The 22760-nt window shown below is 37.2% G+C and overlaps 1 protein-coding gene across 4 annotated transcripts in view; it reads left to right on the forward strand.

Moving 5' to 3' along the window:
* Nucleotides 1-22760, forward strand: part of HDHD2 (haloacid dehalogenase like hydrolase domain containing 2) — a 49310-nt gene that overhangs the window by 18840 nt on the left and 7710 nt on the right. Inside the window, exons 2-6 of one of the 4 annotated variants that reach the window (XM_030925901.1) lie at nt 1913-2018; nt 2777-2887; nt 4223-4431; nt 7465-7549; nt 22529-22745. In XM_030925901.1, the coding sequence (XP_030781761.1) occupies nt 2787-2887; nt 4223-4431; nt 7465-7549; nt 22529-22745 (612 nt within the window). In that variant the 5' untranslated portion in view covers nt 1913-2018; nt 2777-2786. Of the gene's footprint in view, nt 1-1912; nt 2019-2776; nt 2925-4222; nt 4432-7464; nt 7550-22528; nt 22746-22760 lie in introns of those variants that run through there. The other 3 variants (XM_030925904.1, XM_010353556.2, XM_030925903.1) reach the window with 3 other exon arrangements.

The following is a 22760-nucleotide window of genomic DNA, read 5'->3' on the forward strand; positions in this document are numbered from 1 at the left end:
ACTTTGGGTTTGATTAATTTGCTAGCACAGCTCACCAAATTTAGGGAAACACTTACATTTATCAATTTATTACCAAGGATTTATTAAAGGATACAAATTAACAGCCAAATGAAGAGATACATAGGGCAAGGTCTGGAAGGGTCCCCAGTGAGAGCTTCTGTCCCCATGGAGTTGGGGTGTGCCACCCTCACAGCACAAGGGGGCATTCTTGTTCACCCTCCTGTCAGCCTCCATGTGATCAGCTCCCCAGAAGCCCCCATGGAACCCTATCAATGGAGACTTCATTGGATAGGTATGATTGAAGTATGCGCAACTGTGTGAAAATGTGATTGAATGTAAAGAGCATGATCTAAACCCAGTAAGGCCTGTTTAGATTATTCTTGATCCCTCTGCAGCATTCCTTCCTCCAGGGTATGAGACAGAACCTCTCTGAAATGAGGGTCTTTTGACCCACAATCAGATGAGAGTTCTGCCTTGGGCAGGTGAAAAGCGGGCAGGAGAAGGTCAGAGATTCTGTTCGCTTCAACCAAGGGTATGGGAGTTATGAGCGTGGACAAAAACATTTTGTATATTTATATATCACACTGTTATTAGGTATGAAAACATTGTTCTTTTGCCCACTTTGATAAGAGATCTAGTATTTTTCTCAAACTTTTTATGTTGAAAGTTTGTAATAGTGCAGTAAAAACCATATATTCTTCACCTAAAGTCACTAATTGTTAATCCTCGCTCCATTGGCTTTATATTACTCTCATGCATTGCATTTAGTTGCCGTGTCTTTTCAGACTCCTTTAATTGATACAGTTCCTCACCCAGTCAGTTGTTTCGTACAATTTTCTTTAATTTGAATTGCCTGACTTTTTCCTTGTGATTCAACTTGGGTTGAACATCTAATTGGGTATTCTACACAGGTGATGTTGTCTCTCTCAGGAAGCACATGATGTTGGTTTGTCCCATTTACTGGTGTTAATTTGATCATTTGATTTAAAGTTTATCTGGCAGGTTTTTCCACTGTAAAGGAATCTTTTTTTTTTTTTTTTTCTGAGACAGAGTCTCCCACTGTCGCCCAGGCTGGAGTGCATGGAGTGCAGTGGTGCGATCTTGGCTTACTACAACCTCCGCCTCCCAGGTTCAAGTGATTCTCCTGCCTCATTCTTGTCCCTCAGCCTTCCTAATAGCTGGCATTACAGGCACCTGCCACCATGCCCAGCTAATTTTTATATTTTTAGTAGAGATGCAGAGATGTGGTTTTACCAGGCTGGTTTTGAACTCCTGACCTCAAGTGATCCACCCACCTCGGCCTCCCCAAAAGTGCTGAACCACCGCACCCAGCCCTATTCTTTTTTTTTTTTTTTCTTAACAAGAAGTTTATGTAAACACCAAGATGCTTGCCTTGAAGGGAAAACTAGGATTTTTTTTTTTTTTTTTTTTTTTGAGTAATTTATCCTTACTTAAAGACAGATTGCCCTGTATGTAATAGCTACGCAGGAAAAGTTATAAAATTGTCTTTGGTTTTACATTGATAAATGAAAAACCTTAAAATTCTCCAATTGAACAAGATATGCAGGGATTTTTATGGGGTTTTTGGTGGTGGCGGTAAAACAGAGCAAAATAACTTACTGAAATGTAAAGATAGCTGAATGAACATGCCACTAATGGAGAAAGGGTATTTTCACAGAATCAGTGTTTTTCCCTATCCCATCTCCACTTGATGTCAGTCAGAACATACCACTGGCTATTTAGTTTAAAAAATGCAATATGCTTGTGCACATATGCCAGTTACTTTAGGTACCATAAAGGAATGAGGAAGAAGGAAATGAAAGAATAGAGAAAATTACTATAGTCATCAGGATGTGGTGGAATCAAATTGCTATTTTTTGATTGAGAATGTAATCTTCGTCTGTAAGAACAGAATTCTGGAGTAAAGAAGCAGGTTCCCTTTTCGCTAGACACCTCCTGTCTGCTACTGGAACACAACACATCCGTTGTATCTTCATCTTCTGTTTCCAAATGTGCAGGTGTGTCTGTTTCATTGATTGATGGCCCATCAAATTGGAATCTCATCTGCCTCATTGACAATGCCTGTCATTCACATTAGTCTTTCATTAGTTTACCAAGTGGTGTATGCCTCTTAATCTTAAACTGCACCACAGAACCATCCTGCCCTTCCACCTTCAAATTAATGTGATTGTTGTTCTCAGTTTTGACTTCTTCCTTGGGCTTTTTGTTGGCCGTGGTGACTGCCAGAGTCTCCTCAGCTGCCGCTTCCCAAAAGAGGTACCATGTATGCACCAGGAGTGGCAGAAGAAGGAGGTGGTAGTGGTGGATGAGGGAGAGCCACGTATTCTGTTTCAGGTTACAGGAGTAAAGAAGGGCAATTAGAATATTTTCATTATACATAACCAAAGATGAAGAAGACTCTGCTAATGATTTAGTCCTTTCATCCACCTATTCTTTAGAGTACATTATTCTCATGTTTAAAAATAAATGAATGGTTCACCAGAGTTCTTTTTAAAAACCTGAAAGTAGATAATGATATCTCTGTAAGCGTTTTCCTTCAATTCAAGTGTTTTTTTTTTTTAACCCAAGTATTGTAAAAGTTTTATAGATCAAATTTTGGATTTGTAATTTTTAAAACCAGTTTTCTCCAAAATGGAAGCGGCTTAACACTAAGCAGGATCTTTCTGGATATGAGTGATATTTTTGAAGACTTAGCAGTTTTTAATTGTCCATTGTTTCCTAAACTGTATTTTTAATTTCATTTGCTCTCTCCTAGGGAATGAAGGATGGCAGCACGCCGTGCATTAAAAGCTGTTTTGGTAGATCTCAGTGGCACACTTCACATTGAAGATGCAGCTGTGCCAGGCGCACAGGAAGCTCTTAAAAGGCAAGCTATCCTCCAGGTTCAGCTGACAAATATGTTTGTAAGTGCCATTTTACCACGGCAGATCATTAGCTAAATGGATGGCCTTAAGATGGCATTTTACCAACTTACCATATATAGGAACTGCCTTGGGTTTAGCTCGAGGATGTATGCATTATAATTTCCTCCAAACATTGTTTTCTAAGCCTTTATTAGGTTTGGCCTTTTGATCCAGTCTTTTTGTTCTATGTATATGTCATTTTCTAAGTGAGTGATGTAAATGTGGGAATGACAACTCAAGATTCTACAATATGGAATAAATACCGTTGGAAAAAATCACAAATGAATCCTGGAATCACAAAATAAAGCACACACAGACAGGCATAGTGCTGCTCTCTCTTGTTTTACCTAAGGTCTAACATTGATTGTGCAGCTCCTCAAATAAAGTTTAGCTAAAGAACTTGAAATTTTTAAATTATTTCCGTCAACTAAACGCTTTTAAAGGTTAAGGACTGTCTTATATTTCTCATCTACCAACCACAGTACTAAACAGAAGTCTGGATACAAATGAGATACCCAGTAAAAGTGTGTTAAAGTAAGCGGAATGTGAATGTTTGCTTCTGGGTGTCCTGAAAAAAAAATCAACTCATCACAACAGAACTAATAACATATATTAAGGATCTTTATCCTAAAATAATTTAGAGAAGTTTTCAAAATCAGCAATACTTAGTATGTGGTATGTTTTTTCCAACCTTAAAATGTTCATAGGATGGTGTTAATCAGAAAATCTAGTGACTCATATCACAGTGCCAGGTATTAGGGCAAAAGATTGACACAAACCTCACTTTCTTTCGAAGAGCTTACCTTTCATTTGGGGAATCAAGAAATACATACTTATATATCTGGCAGGCATCAGTTGGGAGTTATCAATTTAGTTAGGAGTCATGATGTTCATTTTATAGGTGGAGAAGCAGTGGACAACATGTTGTTTAAAATTAAAAAAAAAAATCTATTGCACAGTTGGACTTTATCTTGACTCCTTGACATGGTTTCTGTCTGAGCCTTTTTTAGGGGAATGAATTTCTGTTAATCAGTGTGCTCCTGTTGGACAGAGCTTTTACTGGTTTAAAGATGAGCTTTCTACTGTAGATTGAAAGAAAAATCTTTTTACATCTGGTGAACATTGACATCTGTAAGTAGCTATGTAAACTGTAAAGCTGCCATTCTGCAGGGGCAAGAGGCTAGACATTGTCATGTTGCTGGCCATAAAAACATTTGGCACAGTTTTAACAAATAAGGAGATTCTATAGGGCCAGAATGTAAATCTGCCTTTTGACATCTGAATTTTGCCCTCTCCAGGTTACGTGGTGCTTCTGTAATCGTTAGGTTTGTGACTAATACGACCAAAGAGAGCAAGCAAGACCTGTTGGAAAGGTTGAGAAAATTGGAATTTGATATCTCTGAAAATGAAATATTCACATCTCTGACTGCAGCCAGAAGTTTACTAGAGCAGAAACAAGTCAGACCCATGCTGCTAGTTGATGATCGGGCACTATCTGATTTCAAAGGTAGGGGAAATTTGGAAAGTTTAAAGACTGGGTATTTATATGTACTTACAAATCATTTTTAAAACTGGATGTTTAGAGATGTTTATTCTGATTTCCCCGTTATTATTGAAACATTTGATAATACTGATATTTTGGATCTAAACTGGCATTTCCCAAACCTTTTTTGACTGTAATCCATAGTAAGTGAAACACATTACATAGTAACCTAATATGTATCTATATGTGTGTCTTTATGTAAGTTAAGCAATACTTACTCTTGCTGTGTAACATGTATTCTATTTTCTTTTTGGTTTGATTTTTTTGTTTGATTATGATGCTGCTTAGAGCCCTCCAAATTAGTTTACAATCTAATAATAGATCATGACCCATGGTTTGAAAAAACACAGGTCAAAATTACTTTGAGTATTATAAGCTAATCCTCAATGCAGGAGCCACTATATTAACTTGATTAAATGAGATATACCAGGATCTCTTTGTTTAATGTTATTCTGGATAGTGTGAAGTTTTTACATTGAATATGAAATATTTTTCAATCAAGAGAAAAGTGTTTCTCTTGGGAAAAGTCAACAGATTCTGGAAGAATATCATAGTTTTATGAAGCTTTGCCACATTGCTGCTTTTCTGAGGATACTCGGAGTGCAGTGGCACAATATAGAAAATGGAGTATAAGTTCAGCATGGCTATAGAGTTGGGCAGATCTCAAAACTAGTACTAATAGGAAATATGCCAGTGTATCAATCAGAATTATTATTTGCAAGAAACAGAAACCAACTTTGCTGAATTAAACAGAAAATAAATTTATTAAAAGCATCTGAGTGCTGACAGGAATATAAAATGACACAAAGCCTATGGAGAGGAATTTGGCAATAGCTAGCAAAATTACATATGAAGCAGCACTTGTGAGAATCTATCTCTAAAATATAGATACAGAAATACACAATGACATATGAACAAGGTTATTCATTACTACCTTATTTGTAATAACAAAAGATTGGAAACAACCCAAATATTCATCAGAAGGGACTGATTGAATAAACTGTGATATATTCACAAAATGGAATGCTTTGTAGCTGAAAATTAAATAATGATGAAGAGTTCTATCTCTTGATAAGGAGTGCTCTGCATAGGATATATTAAATGAAAAAAGTAAGGTGTAGAAATCTTTACACATTTTCTGTGTAGGAAAATGAAAAGAAAATGGATATACATATATATTTGTCTTATATTTGTAAAAGGAAGCCAAAGAAGGATAAATGAAAACCTAATAAAAATGGTTACCTAAAGGGGAAGCAAGGGAGGAGGGGGATGGATTAAGAGAGGAGGCTTTTAAAAAAGTCCCCATTACATAATTTTGACTTTGGAACTGTGTGAATATTGTATACAATGAAAAGACAATTATACAAGTGAAAAGCCAGCCTCCAAATAGAAATGAACTTAACTCTGTATCAGGTTGGTGACATAACCACTCAGAGAAAATAATTACTTCAAATGACTTTAAAGTACAGTGTTTTCACCTGTTCATTCATAGTAGGATAAATTCTAAGGACAAAAGAACTACAAAGAGATCTTAAACTGCATTCAGGAGTCTTATTGTTTTTAGTAATACTTTTTTTTTTCTTTAATTAAAGGTATATATAGGACAAAGCAAAGTAGTAACTATTAGATTTTAGTGTCAGTGAAAAGAGATGCAAATAATAAAAATCAAGTAAGTTAAATAAAAGTTGTGTATTACTACTTTTGAATAGAAAATATAGTTACCAACTCCTTTTTCTTTTAAATAATACATATTGTGTAATCTTCTGCTGGAAAAGCCTAAAGTAATGACAACCCAGTGCTCAGACTGGTATCTGTGTCAGTTCCCACTGTAGTTCTTTGGAGAAATTACTGATTGCAGATCTGGACAGGTATCGGATGAGTCTGGAATAGCTTATTGTGTTAGCAAAGAAACTACTGGAGAATACTCATGGCTACTGGTAAGGAGGAAGTTGGAAAGCCTGGATATCTGCAGCCAATAAGAGAGGCAAATAGGAATTGGCATATGGATAATCCATGGAACCTTTAATCAGACTTTTAATAATTGTAATGGAGAGGCCGAGCGTGATGGCTCAAATCTGTAATCCCAGCACTTTGGGAAGCTGAGGCGGGCGGATCACCTGAGGTCAGGAGTTCGAGACCAGCCTGACCAACGTGGAGAAACCCCGTCTCTACTAAAGATACAAAATTAGCTGAGTGTGGTTGGCACATGCCTGTAATCCCAGCTACTCAGGAGGTTGAGGCAGGAGAATCGCTTGAACCCAGGTAGCAGAGGTTGTGGTGAGCCGAGATCACACCATTGCACTCTAGCCTAGACAACAAGAGCGAAACTCTGTTCTCAAAAATAAATAAATAAAGTTGTAATGGAGAATGTACTTGTTTGATTGTCATGTCTGAAGTTCTAAGATGCCAAGGCCTTAAAACATACTTTAATTTTAAAATAATATTTCTGAAACTAAAAGTAGATAAGGCATTATGTAGAAAATTGTAGACTCTGCAGTGCATTTCATATTAATCATGAATGTGTTAACCTCAGTTGTGTCAATTAGAAAGTCTAATTTCCCTTGCCTCTTAGATTCTCAGTCCCTAATCAGTTGCTATTGATCTGATAGTTCATAGGGAACTCATGGCAGTTCTTGTTGATTGTAATCAGTAAAGCATTTTGAAGTAAGAAATTGTCATTTGTTTGAGGACATCAGGTTACAATTTTCAGTTCAGATCTTCTAGTTACTGAGTACCCTTAAGACTATGCACAAGGAATATGGAAAAATGTTAGATTTTCTCTCTTTTTCCCTCCCAACCCCCTTCTCCCTCTCCCTCCCCTTCTGTGTACTCTCTCTTATACTTCCAAAGTACACTGGGCAGGATAATCTATTAAATTTTAGATTATAGCTATAGCAAAAGTTTGCACTTGATTGACTAAAACCACTTTGTTTTAAATGTGGCATTGCTTTTAATTGCATTTTCAACAATCCTTTTTTTATTTTTTTCCCTTCCCAGGAATACAAACAAGTGATCCTAATGCTGTGGTCATAGGATTGGCACCAGAACATTTTCATTATCAAATTCTGAATGAAGCATTCCGGTAAACCTAGCTATTTATTTTTCATCTGATCATAACACTTCCCTTCTTCCTTTCCTTTGTCATTGTCATGAATGGGTTTATGTGTTTTACTTTATGGCCACCTAAATTGTACATTAGGACAGACATCTTCAAGATCAACATCAAATAATATGTATTAGAATCTTGACTTTTTCATGTGCATAATATGTTTTTTGTTTTTATTTTGCTTTTGAGACAGGGTCTCACTCTGTCACCCAGGCTGGAGTGCAGTGACATCATTACGGCTCCCCACAGCCTCAGTCTCCCCAGGCTCAGACTTAGGTGCTCCTCCCATCTCAGTTTTTGTATTTTTAGTAGAGACGGGGTTTCGCTGTGTTACCCAGGGTGGGCTCAAGCAATCTACCCACCTCAGCCTCTCAAAGTGCTGGGATTACAAGTGTGTGCCAGCACACCTGAGCAGCAGTTTTATCTTTTATTATTACTCCTGTGATTCTTCACTGACTATGCTAATCTCCAAGGGAAAACAGTATCCAGGCTAATCCACCAAAAACAATAAATGTGATTTTACCTCCAGTGAGAATCCAGGCTGTGGAAAAGAGTTGACACATTTGACCACACTTTAAAAGAAATTATTTGATGAGTGATGATGATACAGTGAACTGAATAGTGGCAGTGGGGATGAAGAAAAACAGATTCAGATACCATCAACATGTCTTACTTTTGAGTTTAGTCAGTAAAGTAGAAGAGTGAGTCAAGGATACATTGAGATTTCTAACCTGAGCAAGTAAGATAGAGAACCCTTGGTTTGGGATTTAAGAGGTGATGAGTTTAGGTTTGGCCTATGGGATATCCAAGCGAGAGACATCAGTGGCTATGAGTGGAAGTAGAACTAGTACATAAGATGTTACAAATCTTCAGTTAATGTGTGCATTTCACTTAAATGAACTTTTTGCTGCTACTTCTAGAAGGAAGGCTGCATACTTGTTCTTGTAGTTCCCAAGATAAATTGGATCAGAATTTACCTGCAGATCTGCTGTAGAATGAGATTGTGACTTTTCCTTTGGATTTTGTAATTTTTCATTTCTTGCCTTTTTTTTCTGGTCAAACCATTAAACAGTATAATTTACCTTTGAATATATGTTAAGTATATAGTTCAAAATGTTGCATAGAGATATGTTGGACTAGCTTAGAAAATTTTTCTTTAATAGCCTGGCAAATTTTTTGTGTTTAACTGCGAGAATGCTATAAAAAAACAAAACAAAACAAAACAAAACAAAAAACCCAAAATTTTCTTACTAGTGCAAAGATCTATAAGAACCATTCTAACTTCTACATTATGTAGAATTCATTTCTTCATGTATACTACAGAATTAGAATGTTTATAGGAAACTATAAAACTCACCAGCCAGGTTCACACATTTGGGCACATTATTTGCTGTTGATCTTGAAAATGGCTGTCCTCATGTAAAGTCTATGTGGCCAGAAATAGCACTTTGAGAACAGCCACCTTTTACGCTGTGTGCACATTAATTTTAGATTCTTGATTAATGGAAACCACAACTACTTAATGTACTTTTATTTGTGACCGTAGTCACTGTGATAGTCAAGCCCTTGTTTAAAGGGAGCAAACTTACTTTTTATAGTTGGTCAGTATCTATTTACTGTAATTACTTCCTGGACATCCACTGTTATGTCAGATCACCTGGAGATGTACTTCAGTGTATATGGTGTTAAAATTACTTTTGCTTCCCCTGCCTTTTCAATTATCCTACTTTGACTTTTAGTTGAGGAGGGAGAGACTATGCCATCTGCTCCTTAATTAAGTTCTACAACTACCCATATCGGTTTTCATTTGAAACAGAATCTATTATTTTTCTTCTGAATTTACTCCTACTACCTTTCACTCATTTATTTAACCACAGAATTCAAGGAGAAGATATTGATTGATTTAAGCTGGCAATTTGGGAAGGACATGTTTAATAGGAAATTGAGAGTTCTGTCTTAGATGAATACTAGACTCAGGGTAATAAAAATGTATGTTGACATAATACTGACTTTGTAATTGCTCGGATGCTGTCTAATTGGTACACTTTCCTAACCATATTGATTTTTTATAAACACTACATTTTAAAACATTACAGTGCACTTATAGGTCAACTCTAATTTCACAAATGCACTTAACAGCTGGGTAGAGAGTTAACAGAAGGATTTTAGGTCTTGCCCTTCTTTGCATATTGATGTTTCCACAGGGACTGCCTTCCAACCAATGACTGCAGCTATTTGGATTGTGTGTGACAAATACAGACATCTCAAATGAACCACCGATTAGTTAAATTACTGTTTAGGCTGATAATGACAATAAACATTGTATTTTAAAGCCCATTGCATGCCATCTTCAGAGGCATGTTACATCAAGGCAGATACATCAACCTTCACATTACACTGCATCTTATTTATTGTGTTTTTAATGGATAGCCCACCACAAAAACGCATAGTACAGCCTTTCTACAAATACTTTTTAAATGCCTGAATGGAATTGAGAATTATTTTTTTGTTTGTTTGTTTGTTTGTTGTTTTTTTGAGACCAAGTCTCGCTCTGTCATCCAAGCTGGAGTACAGTGGTGTGATCTCGGCTTATCTCAAAAAAAAAAAAAAAAAACCCAAAGTTTGAGCATTTAAGTAATGGACCAATTATAATTGAACTTGATGATTACTATTAGGAGGAAAACAAACAGGTCACTTACAATCCAACCTGAACTTAGTAAACAAGACTAAAAAATATCTAATCACAAAATCAATATAAATTAAGTTTAAATGCTCAAGAAAGAATAAATTAAAAATTACCTATAACCCTGCCACCTAAAGAGAACCACAGTTTACATTTTAGCACAGTTACTTTGTTTCTATACACATACATGTTTACACAAAATTTAGAATGTATATATATACTATGCAGTAACATGCTTTTAAAAAACCTAATGTATTGTGCATGCTTTGTCATATTCCTAAATATCATTCTAAAACCTATTTGATTCTTACAGTATACTCTATTTTAAGAAGCACAGTGGGCCGGGCGCGGTGGCTCAAGCCTGTAATCCCAGCACTTTGGGAGGCCGAGACGGGCGGATCACGAGGTCAGGAGATCGAGACCATCCTGGATAATACGTTGAAACCCTGTCTCTACTTAAAAATACAAAAAACTAGCCGGGCGACGAGGCGGGCGCCTGTAGTCCCAGCTCCTCGGGAGGCTGAGGCAGGAGAATGGCGTAAACCCGGGAGTCGGAGCTTGCAGTGAGCTGAGATCCCGCCACTGCACTCCAGCCTGGGTGGCAGAGCAGGACTCCGTCTCAAAAAAAAAAAAAAGAAGCACAGTGAATTGCTTTGCCACAAGTTCCTATTACTGTTGGTATTCCAGGTTTTTGAAATTCATTTTAAAAAACTCCTGAGAACATGTTTGTTGAGCAGTATTTATGCTTTCTTTATGATTTTTTTTTTTTCAGAAGTATAGTTGCCAGGCAAAGGAATTTTGGGGAAAAAAACTACATGGAATTACTTAGCCTAGGAAAAGTTTGAGGCCTTTTTTTCCTAAATTAAGCAACTGTTCTCCAGCTCGTAGAGGAGCTTATTAAAATGTTATTATACCTGAAGAGAAATGGCATCACAACTTTCACGTTTAAATTTATAGATGAAGCCTTTTTAAGAATAATGTATTTGAAGTTTTGTTAATGACATTCTTCCCATAATTGCTGTAGAGTTTGAGAGTCCTCCAAAAGTCTTAGAGATGTACAGGAATTTTTTTTTAAATTTTTCGGGATGAGCTTCTTACCACTATAAGTGGTCTTTGTTGACAGTTGGATTGCTTGCTTTCCCCCATCTCCTTCTTAAGGAAAAATTATAAGTTTAATTACTCCAGTATATTCAATCCTTAGTAAAGGGAAGAAAAGAAAGAAACACAAACAAACAGTAATGGCGTCAGTACTGCGTTTGTACACTAACTCTTGAGTCTTTTCTAAGTACTTAGAGCCCTGAGCATGAGGAATCTCAGAACAGAGTAGCAGCAGGGCTCAAATTAGCAATATATCTATGGGCTTTTCCCATTTTTGAAAGGGATGACTCCTGTGCAGTGTTCATAATTAAAGTCCAGACTGTAAAATATTACTTTGGTGGTGAGAAATTGTTTAAGACTTCAGAACTTGAGATGTTTAAAGCATTTCATTAGTGTATGTAGGAGAAGTTTATATGCAGATCTGAAAATCATAGAATACAGAATCCAGTTGACTATCATAATCACTGCTTTTATTTTGTAGTTTGAGGATATATTTAGCTGGCAACTCCTGCTACTCTAAATATGATTTGTTTACATGAACAAACCATAAAAATATATTCTGTTACTGATTCTTCCATTGAGGTAAACATGCACAGTAAGTTATACAGATTTTAGGTATACAACTCAATACAATTTTACACATAGGTATACCTATATAACCCCCATTTGGTGATCAAGATTAGAACATTTTCAGCATCCTTGGTGGCTCCCTTTCCCAGTCAGTACCACTCCTTCCCCCGGATAACCACTGTTCTGACTTCTGTAATTATTGCCATTTCTTAACCTTCATATGAATGAAATAATAGAATTATAGCATTTTTTGGTCTGCTTTTGAGATTTATCCAAGTTTTTGCATGTACCAGTACTTTGGTTTTTATTTTGCTTCTTTGTTGTTGTTGTTTTGTATAGTAGTAGTCTATTATATGAATATTCCACAATTTATTTATTCATTCTGCTGTTAATGGACATGGATTGCTTCCAGTTTGGGCTGTTATGAATAAAACTACTGTGAACATTCTTGTATATGTCTTTTGGGGGACATATGCATTCAATTCTTTTGGGTACATGTCTAGAAGTGAAATTGCTAGATAATAGGATAGGTAATTGTTTAGTTTTAGTAAATATCGCCAAACAGTTTTCCAAAGTGATTGTACCAAGTCATACATTCTTGCTAGCTACAAATGAGAGTTCCAATGCTCCATATTCTCTATTTAATAGTAGCTATTCTGTTTGGTGTATATGGTGGTACCTTTACTGAGTTTCTATTTGGTTTTTTTGTTGTTATTGTTACTGTTTTTCAAAGACAGGGTCTTGCTCTGTTACCCAGGCTAGAGTGCAGTGGCACTATCATAGCTCACTGTAGCCTCAAACTCCTGGACTCAAGAGGTCCTCCTGCCTTAGCCTCCCACGTAGCTAGGACTACAGGTGTGTGCCACCACACCTGGCTAATTTTTAATTTGTCTTTGTAGTGGGGTTTTGCTGTGTTACTGGCTGTTCTCAAATGCCTGACCTCAAGTGATCATTCTGCTCCAGTCCCTCAAAGTGCTGGGATTACAGGTGTGAGCTATTGCATCCAGCCTCAGTTTCAATTTGTATTTCTCTGATGAGTAATGTTGTTGAAACCTTTTCATATGCTTATTAGCCATTTGGATATCTTTTGTTGTGATGCACCCATTCAAATCTTTTACGTTTTCCTATTGGGTTGTCTTTTTCTTACTGATTTGTCAGAGTTCTTTTTTTTTTTTTTTTTTTGAGACAGAGTTTCACTCTTGTTGCCCAGGTTGGAGTGTAATGGCACAATCTCGGCTCACTGCAACCTCTGCCTCGTGGGTTTAAGCAATTATCCTGCCTCAGCCTTCCGAGTAGCTGGGATTACAGGCATGCACCACCACGCCCGGCTAATTTTGTATTTTTAATAGAAACGGGGTTTCTCCATGTTGGTCAGGCTAGTCTCGAACTCCCGACCTCAGGAGAGCCACCCGCCTCGGCCTCCCAAAGTGCTGGGATTACAGGCGAGAACCACTGCACCCGGCCTGAGAATTCTTAAAGTGTTATATCTTACGAGACTTTGGTTGGATATATGTACCACAGATATCCCTGTTTTTGATTTGCCTTTTCACTCTCTTAATAGTATGAGAACATCAGGTTCTTAATTTTGATGTAGTTCAATTTGTCAGTATTTTCTTCTGTTTTGTTTAAGAAATCTTCGCCTACCCCAAGGTCATGAAGATATTTTCCTGTGTTTTCTTCTGTAAGCTTTATTGTTTTACTTTTAGCAATTAGGTGTAGAATCTGTTTTGAATTAATTGTTGTGAATTGTGTGAAATAGAAATTCATTTTTATCTGTGGATACTCAGTTGTTCTAGCAACATATATTGCAAAGACCCATTCTTCCCCCATTGAATTGCAGTTGTGCTTTTGACATAAATCAAATGACTAGATTCTTTATCTATACTTTTGCCATTCCATACTGTCTTAATTATTGTAGCCTCATAATAAGCCTCAATATCTGGTAGTGTACATCCTCCAACTTTATTATTTAAGATTGTCGTGGCTATTCTACCTCCTTTGGATTTCCACACAGATTTTGAAATCAACGTGTTAACTTTCACAAACAAAGCCTGCTGGGAGTTTGATACTTCATTAAATCTATGGATTTGGGCAGTAATTACATCTGTACAATAATATATCTTACAGTCTGTGAAAATCAAATGTATCTCCATTTATTTAGGGAGTTTTCTTGTTTTGTTGTTTGTTTTTTTACATTTGTTCTCATCAGTGTTTTCTAGTTTTTAGAATGTGGGTCTTAGATATTTTGTTAAATTATTCATGTCTTTCATATTGTTTGATACTATTGTAAATTATATTTTTGTTTTTGTTTTTCTGAAACAGAGTTTCGCCCTTTTTGCCCAGGGTGGAGTGCATTGCATGCTGTCAGCTCACTGCAACCTCTGCCTCCCAGGTTCAAGTGATTCTCCTGCCTCAGCCTCCCAGTAGCTGGGAGTATAAGCATGTACCACCATGCCTGGCTAATTCTTGTATTTTTAGTGGAGATGGGGTTTTGCCCTGTTGTCCAGAGTAGTCTCAAACTCCTGACCTCAGGTAATCCACCCACCTTGGCCTCCCAAAGTGCTGAGATTACAGGTCTGAGCCACCGTGCCCAGCCTTGTATTTTGCTAAATTTCATATTTATTTGCTTATTGCTAATACATAGAAAGCTAATAGGGTTTTCGTATATTAATCTTGTATCCAGCAGTCTTCTTCCATTTACTTGCTAATTCTAATAGATGTTTGTATTAGTAGAATCTTTTGGATTGCATTTCTACATAGACAATTGTAGACAGTAATGACAATTTTAATTGTCTCCTTCCAGTGTTAAAATTCTTTTTATTTTCTTGCTATATTACACTGTCTGGGACTCCTAGTGCAGTACTGATACACATGGTGATAGTAGATAGCCTGATCTTACTTCTGAATTGAGGGGTAGAACTTTCAGTATTTTACCTCTTCAAGTATTTCTTACTAGGTCAATAAGCTATGTTTGTTTGTTTTTAATCCCAAAGACTTCAAAACTTTTTTTTTTATTCTGTTTATAACTAGAAATAGCAGTGTTGAAGTTGTCTTAGATTTTCTATTTTAATTTTTCATTTCATCTGTCACTTTGGATGTATAGTATTCTTAGATTTTTATTTTTTGTGGAACATTGAGTCTCTACAAACTCATTGCATTTTTTTCAGTAATTAATGAGAGAATTACTGTGTCAGTGTGACATTGGAAGTATTTTGGGGGTTTCAATTAAATATTAGTGGTATTTTCCTTTGGTGTTTTTCATGATTCACTAGTTTTAATTTGAACTTTTGATAGTTCATGTCTGTCGAGTTGATTGGTATTACTTTTAAGTGTGTTGAATGTTAACACTTTGGCATTACTTTAGTTCAGCGTTTCTCAACCAGGGACAGTTTTGCCCCCTAAGGAATATTTGGTAAGGTTTGGAGACATTTTTGGTTGTCATAACTGAGGGAGAGGGGTGGTACTGGCATATGATGGGTAGAGGTCAGGGATGCTGCTAAACATCCTATTATACATAGGTCAGCCCCCACGACAGGCATTTTCTGGCCTAAAATAGTAGGGCTGAAAAGCCCTGATCTAATAGTGCTTCATTTGAAACTGAAACCCACAAATGTGAAGTGACTCGCCATTATTTATTTTTAGTATAGTTACTATACTTCCTACATTTATGAATAAAAATAGTTGTCATAGGTCAGGACACTGAGGCATGCAGAGGTTCATCTATGATTTAGTTTATTGAATAAACATTTAGCAAAAGGTACCAGGTCTTCTTTTTTTTAAGTAGGAAATACAGTGATGAGTACAACTAATGGGCATTATGGAGACTGTATTCTAGTGAGGAAGACAGACCAAGCACAATAGGATAAGGATTACCAGTTGTGCCAAGTGATATATGAAGGAAGAAGGGGGTTGGAATAGTTACCAAATGTGAGGAGGGAGTCCACTTTATTTAAAGAGAGATTAAAAATGACTTCTTTGATTTGCCGACATTTAAACTGAAACCTGACAAATGAGTGGAAGAAATCTATGTGGAAAGTATGGGGAACAGTTTCAGGAGGAGGGGGCACCATATAGGGGCTGAAGCAGGAAGAGTTTGACATTTTTTGAGGAAATGAGAAAACAGTATTGTGGCAGGAGCTCAGTCAATAATGGGAAAGGTAACTTGAGATGAGAGTGGAGATGTGGGGTTGGGGGTAGATAGGGCAAGGCTTTGGAGACTGTGCTAAGGACTTTGGATTTTATGCTGGTTGCTGTGAGAAGCTATTAAAGAATTTTGAGAGGGGAGGGACGTGATCACATCTTTGCACTTTTGAAAATTCCCACTATTGCTTATTCAATGGATTGGAATAATAGAGAAAAATGCAGGAAGACCAGTTGTAAGGCTATTACAGTTCAAGTGAAAGAGTAAGACAGTTTTGAGATATTTTTTGCTTCAAAATTGGAAATTACTGGATTTCCTACTGAATAGGGATGTGGAGATGGTGGGAGAAATTGAGAAATCAAGGATCACTGATAGGGTTCTGGCTTGAGTAACTGGGAGAAATCATTGAGATGGGAAAGATTGGGGAAGGAACACTTTTGGGGAGTGGGGTGAGAGGGACTTACCAGTTTGATGTTGGACATATGGTAGGTGTTTGACCAGTACTTAAACTGCAGTATAATTTCATTTCCACATGCTTCATCTTCAGGGGAAATGGTTAAGTTATTTAGAAAGACAGCGTAGTGTTCAGGCATACCTCCTTTTATCGCACTTTGCATTATTGCGCTTCACAGATACTGCATTTTTTTTTTTTAACAAACTGATTTTGCAGTAATCCTACATTGAGCAAGTCATCGGCACCATATTTCCAACAGCATGTGCTTACTTTGTGTCTCTGTGTCACATTTTGGTAATTCTTGTCAATATTTCAGACTTTTCATTATCATTATGTGTTACGGTGATCAGTGATCTTTGATGTTACTATTGTAATTGTTTTGGGGAGCCACAAACCATGCCCATGTAAGATGGCAAATTTAATGTTGTGTGTGTTCTGACTGCTCCACCAACCAGTTTTTCTATCTCTTTCCTCTCCTCTGGCCTCCCTATTCCCTGAGACACAATGATACTGAGATTAGGCCAGTTGATAACCCTACAGTGGTCTCTGAGTGTCTTAAGTGAAAGGAAGAGTCATACATCTCTTACTTAAAATGAAAAGCTAGAAATGAGTAAGGTTAGTTAGGCATGTCGAAAGCTGAGATAGACTGAAAGCTAGGCCTCTTGTGCCAAATAGTCAAGTTTTGAATGCAAAGGAAAGTTCTTGAAGGAAATTAAAGTGCTACTCCAGTGAGCACACAAATGGTAAGAAAGCAAAACAGCCTTATCACTAATATGGAGAAAGTTTTAGTGGTCTGGATAGAAACTCAAACCAGCCACAACATTCCCTTAAGACAAAGCCCTAACTCTCTTCAATTCTATGAAGACTAAGAGAGGTGAGGAAGCTACAGAAGAAAAGTTTGAAGCTAGCAGAGGATGGTTCATGAGGTTTAAGGAAAGAACCTGTCTCCATAAACTTGCATTAAAGTGCAAGATGAAGCAGCAAGTGCTGATGTAGAAGCTACAGCATGTTATCCAGACATCTAACTGAGATCATTGATGAAGGCGTCTACACTAAACAAGAGATTTTCAATGTAGATGAAACAGTCTTACATTGGAAAAATATGCCGCCTAGGACTTTCATAGCTAGAGAGGAGAAGTCAGTGCCTGGCTTCAAAGCTTCAAAGGACAGGCAGTCTCTCTTGTTAGGGGCTAATGCAGCCGGTGACTTAAGTTAAAACCTATGCTCTGTAAATAGAATAACAAAGCCTGAATGACAACACATCTGTTTATGGCATGGTTTATTGAATGTTCCAAGCCCACTATTGAGACCTACTGATCAGAAAAATAGATTCCCATTAGTATATTACTGCTCATGGACAAAGCAACTGGTCCCCCAAGAGCTCTGTTGAAGATGTACCAGGAGATCAATATTGTTTTCATGCCTGTTAACACAACACCCATTCTGCCACCCACGGATCAGGGAGTCATTTTGACTTTCAAGTCTTATTATTTAAAAAATACGTTTTGTAAGGCCATAGCTGCTGTAGACAATGATTTCCTCTGATGGATCTAGGCAAAGAAAATTGAAAAACTTCTGGAAAGGATTCAGCATTCTAGGTGCCATTAAGAGGATTTGTGATTCGTGAAAGGTCAAAATGTCAACATCAACGGGAGTTTGGAAGAAGCTGATTTTAACCCTCATGGATGACTTTGAGGGGTTCAAGACTTCAGTGAAGGAAGTAACTGCAAGTGTGGTGGAAATAGCAAAATAACTAGAATTAGACGTAACGCCTGAAGATGTGGCTGAATTGCTGCAATCTTATGATAAAACTTGAATGGATGAGGACTTGCTTCTTTTGAATGAGCAAAGAAAGTGGTTTCTTAAGATGGAATCTACTCCTGGTGAAGATGCTTCGAACATTGTTGAAATAACAACACAAGATTTAGAATATTACATGAACTTAACTGATAAAGCAGCAGAAGGGCTTGAGAGGATTGATTCACAATTTTGAAAGAGTTTCTTTTGTGGGTAAAATACTGTGAAACAGCATCATATACTACAGAGAATTGTTTCATGAAAGGAAGATTAAAATTGATGCAGCAAGCTTCATTGTTGTCTTGTTTTGAGACATTGCTGCAGTGACTCAACCTTCAATGACTACCACCCTGATCCGTCAGCAGCCATCAACATCGAGGCAAGACCTTCTCCCCGCAAAAAGATTACGACTCCCTGAAGGCTCAGATGATTGTTAGCATTTTTCAGCAATAAAGTATTTTTAAATAAACATATGTACATTTTTTTTGTACACAGTGCTGTTGCACACTTAATAGACTATGGAAAACCAAAATTTATGTGACTTGCTTTATTGTGATACTTGCTGTATTGCAGTGGTCTGCAGCTGAATCCAAAATATCTTATAGACATCCCAATATTTGGGAGAATCCCAGATTGGTTTTCAGGTTCTGGGTTCCAGCACTGGTTCTAGCTCTCCTTGATTGGTGCCAGCATCTCAGATGATCTCATCTGTAAAATAGGTCATGTTGGACTTGATGTTTCTCTGGGTCTCTTTCAGTAATATTCTGTGGCTCTAAATTTATTTATTCTATTTTAATTTCCGGGGTACAAGTACAGGATGTGCAGATTTGTTACATAGGTAAACGTGTGCCATGATGATTTGTTGCACCTATCAGCCCATCACCTGGTATTAAGCCCAGTAGGCATTAGTTATTTTTCCTGATGCTCTCCTCCCCCACACTCCCGACTGGCCCAAGTGTTTTTTGTTCCCCTCCCTGTGTCCATGTCTTCTCGTTGTTCAGCTCCCACTTATAAGTGAGAACATGTAGTGTTTGGTCTTTTGTTCCTGTGTTAGTGTGCTGAGGATAATGGCTTCCAGCTCCATCCACGTCCCTGCAAAGGGCATGACTTCATTCCTTTTTATGGCTGCATAGTATTCCATGGTGTATATGTACCACATTTTCTTATCCAGTCTATCATTGATGGGCATTTGGGTTGATTTCATGTCTTTGCTTTTGTGACTAGTGCTGCAGTGAACATATGTGTGCGTATATCTTTATAATAGAATGATCTATATTCCTTTGGGATTACTGGGTCAAGTGATATTTCTGGTTCTAGGGCTTCGAGGAATTGTGTCGCTCTAAATTTAAATCACCCCTTCAGCTTTCTCTTGCTGCTGTGCCTGAGATTTTTATATGGTAGCCCTGCTCCCTGGGCTAGGATTTTTTACACTTTATTTATTCACCTACATGGAATTTATAACCAGAAATTTTTGAATTAGACCTTCTTTGTGCCTTTAAAAAAATTATAATTATAGATATGTAATTATTATAATTATAAGAAATAATTATGTGACTTGCTTTATTGCAGAAGCAAAAAACCCAGAACCCAAAAAGCAATCTAGTATTCTTCCAAATGTAGGCATGTCTATTTGATATTTTGAATTTGGTTGCAGATCACTGCAATAAAGTGACTATCACAATAAAGCAAGTCACATAATTATTTCTTATAATTATAATAATTATATATTATTTTTTGAGATAGAGTTTCTCTGGCTGGTCTGGAATCCTGGCCTCAAGTGAGCCTCCCACCTTGGTCTCCCAAAGTGCTGGGATTACAGGCATGAGCCACCGTGCCTGGCCTCCAGTAGTCTTATAGGTAGACAAAAGATTTTAAGATTTTCTGCTGACATATTGTCTTTGTATTAAAAACAACTATCTTTTAAAATTTTGTGCTTCTATAACAATACCTGAGACTAGGTAATTTATAAAGAACAGAGTTATTTCTTATAGTTCTGGAGGCTGGGAAGTTCAAGATTGAAGGGCCTGCACCAGGTGAAAGCCTTTTTGCCACATCATCCTGTGGTAGAAGGCAGAAGGTCAAGAGAGCACGCATGCAAGAGAGGGAAGCGGGCCAAACTCATCCTTTTGATCAGGAACCCACTCCTGCAATAACTAACCTACTTCCTCAATAACAGTGGAACTCTCATGACCTAGTCACCGCTTAAAGGCCCCTGTCTCAACACTGTTGCATTGGGAATTAATATCCCAACACGTGAATTTTGGGGGGACAAGCCATAGTGACAGCCAAGCTTTTGTTGCCCTGTCTAGTAAATAGAAGAATACTCCAAGTATTGGGGTGGCTCTGATATTTTAAAAAATGTTTAACTATGAAAGATCTTTTAATCCGCGTCTTAGAAAACTTACTTTTCAGTCCATCCTCAGTATGCCTTGACTCTTCAAAGATTCAGTAAAGCTTATGCTGTGCAGAGAAGAACAGTAGAAGGAAGAACTGCTTCCCTGAGAGATGTATAATACTTCTCCAGCCTAGTGTAGAACCAATTCCCATTTAGAGAAGTGTAGAGGAACCCACAGTTTCAGCTGTTCCAGGGAAGGCATTAAAGTACTGCATGGGAATTAAGTGCACACATCAATCAAGCTGATAAGTCTTATCCCCAGTTAATATATAATAAAATATTAACAAAGCTAAATCAAATGAGTTTTCAGTTTAGCTATATAAGTGGAAAGCAATTTTGAGGTCTGTTGCATAAAGAATTCTAGTTCCGTGGTAGAGTAGCAAATAAGTGGGCTTGGGGGTGGGGTGACAAGAGAGGAGATAGATAAGTCACCCGTTAGTAACTCATTGCTGTCAGCTGTAGGTCTTTAAGGCCAACAGAGTGGCTTTGCCAGGTTTCCTAATAGTTGTATTTCAAGAGCAGCTTTAAGAAATAAATTTGTATTAATATTAGCGAATAAATTTGAAGGATCTGTCCAGTGCTGTGAGCAATCTGTAGTAACTAACAGTAAGGCCCTGTAATAGTATTGGTTTTTACTTTATAAAATATTTAATCATAAATGTCTGAATTCTGCATCTCCCACAGGAAGGCATTTCCATGCCCACTGACAAAAATAATTTAGCAGTGTCATAGTTGAGCGCTTAATTACTCATAATTGTGAAGGGTAAGATATGATGAATTCTTCCTTGACAGACATACTAAATATTTTAACCAAGTAGATGACTTAAAGTAAATTAAGCTAGTGAGATCATTTATTACATTGGTTAAAAGCGGTTTAAGAAATATATCATGTCCCACATGCCATTAGATGATAATATGTGCATGAGTACTTCTGCCATGTGACTAAAGGCTGTATTATTGTGATGGATGGCAGTTGTTTTAGGTTGGGTGTTGGAAAATGAGTGTTAAATTTCTGGGGACTTTTTGACTTGTTTTGTTGTTTTGCTATAGGTAGAATTTGCTTATCTAATGAGGATTCTTAGCTATAGGTAGAATTTGCTTATCAAAATGATGGGAAAACTCTTTATGTCTTTTTGTCTGATGTGAGAGTATTGTTTGTCCTGTATCAGGACAAAGGAAGGGACCTGACAGGGAAGGGTCTCCCGTAAATCTTTTTCTTCAGGAAAGATGGCCTGATTTGCAAAATAATGTTGAAAGCAATCAAAAGGTATAAGAGGTAAAAGTGCAAGCAGAAACTCTTTGTGAAACACTTTATTAAAAGTTTCTGAATTAAAAAGAAACTTACATTTTGGAGTAGAGGAAACAGGAGTTCAGATATTTTAGGAGTTAACTTAATATGTCACTGCAGCAACAATTGTGTAGTATTGTAAAAGGCTCAGGAGCCCCCTGCTTACCATTGGGGAAGGTTGAAACAACTTGTCTCATTAAGTTAAGCTTCTTCCCTGGAGTGTCTTATTTAGCTTTAGTTCTCTTAATTCTCTTTCCCTGGTGATTTGGGTAAAGTGTCTGAAACCACTAAAGGTAAAAGGTTGAAGCAATCCCAAATTTAATAATCTATCACCTTTCTTTAGTGTATCTGAGTGTAATTCCCAGCACTTCTTTGTGAATTCATTAGAAGACAGCAAGTCATTAAAAGTTAATAAGAAACTGTTTGTTTCTGTGGATGTGAATAAAGCCACTTTGTAAGTCTGACATTCTTTCCCAGTCATAAAAGCCTTGCTTTTAGTCAATTTCTTTTTTGTTGTTGTTCTCTCTAGGTTACTCCTGGATGGAGCACCTCTGATAGCAATCCACAAAGCCAGGTATTACAAGAGGAAAGATGGCTTAGCCCTGGGGCCTGGACCATTTGTGACTGCTTTAGAGTATGCCACAGATACCAAAGCCACAATCGTGGGGAAACCAGAGAAGACGTTCTTTTTGGAAGCATTGCGAGGCACTGGCTGTGAACCTGAGGAGGCTATCATGATAGGAGATGTAAGTAGAAGAACC

Source organism: Rhinopithecus roxellana, chromosome 21 (assembly GCF_007565055.1).
Source record: "Rhinopithecus roxellana isolate Shanxi Qingling chromosome 21, ASM756505v1, whole genome shotgun sequence".
Taxonomy (NCBI): Eukaryota; Metazoa; Chordata; class Mammalia; order Primates; family Cercopithecidae; genus Rhinopithecus; species Rhinopithecus roxellana.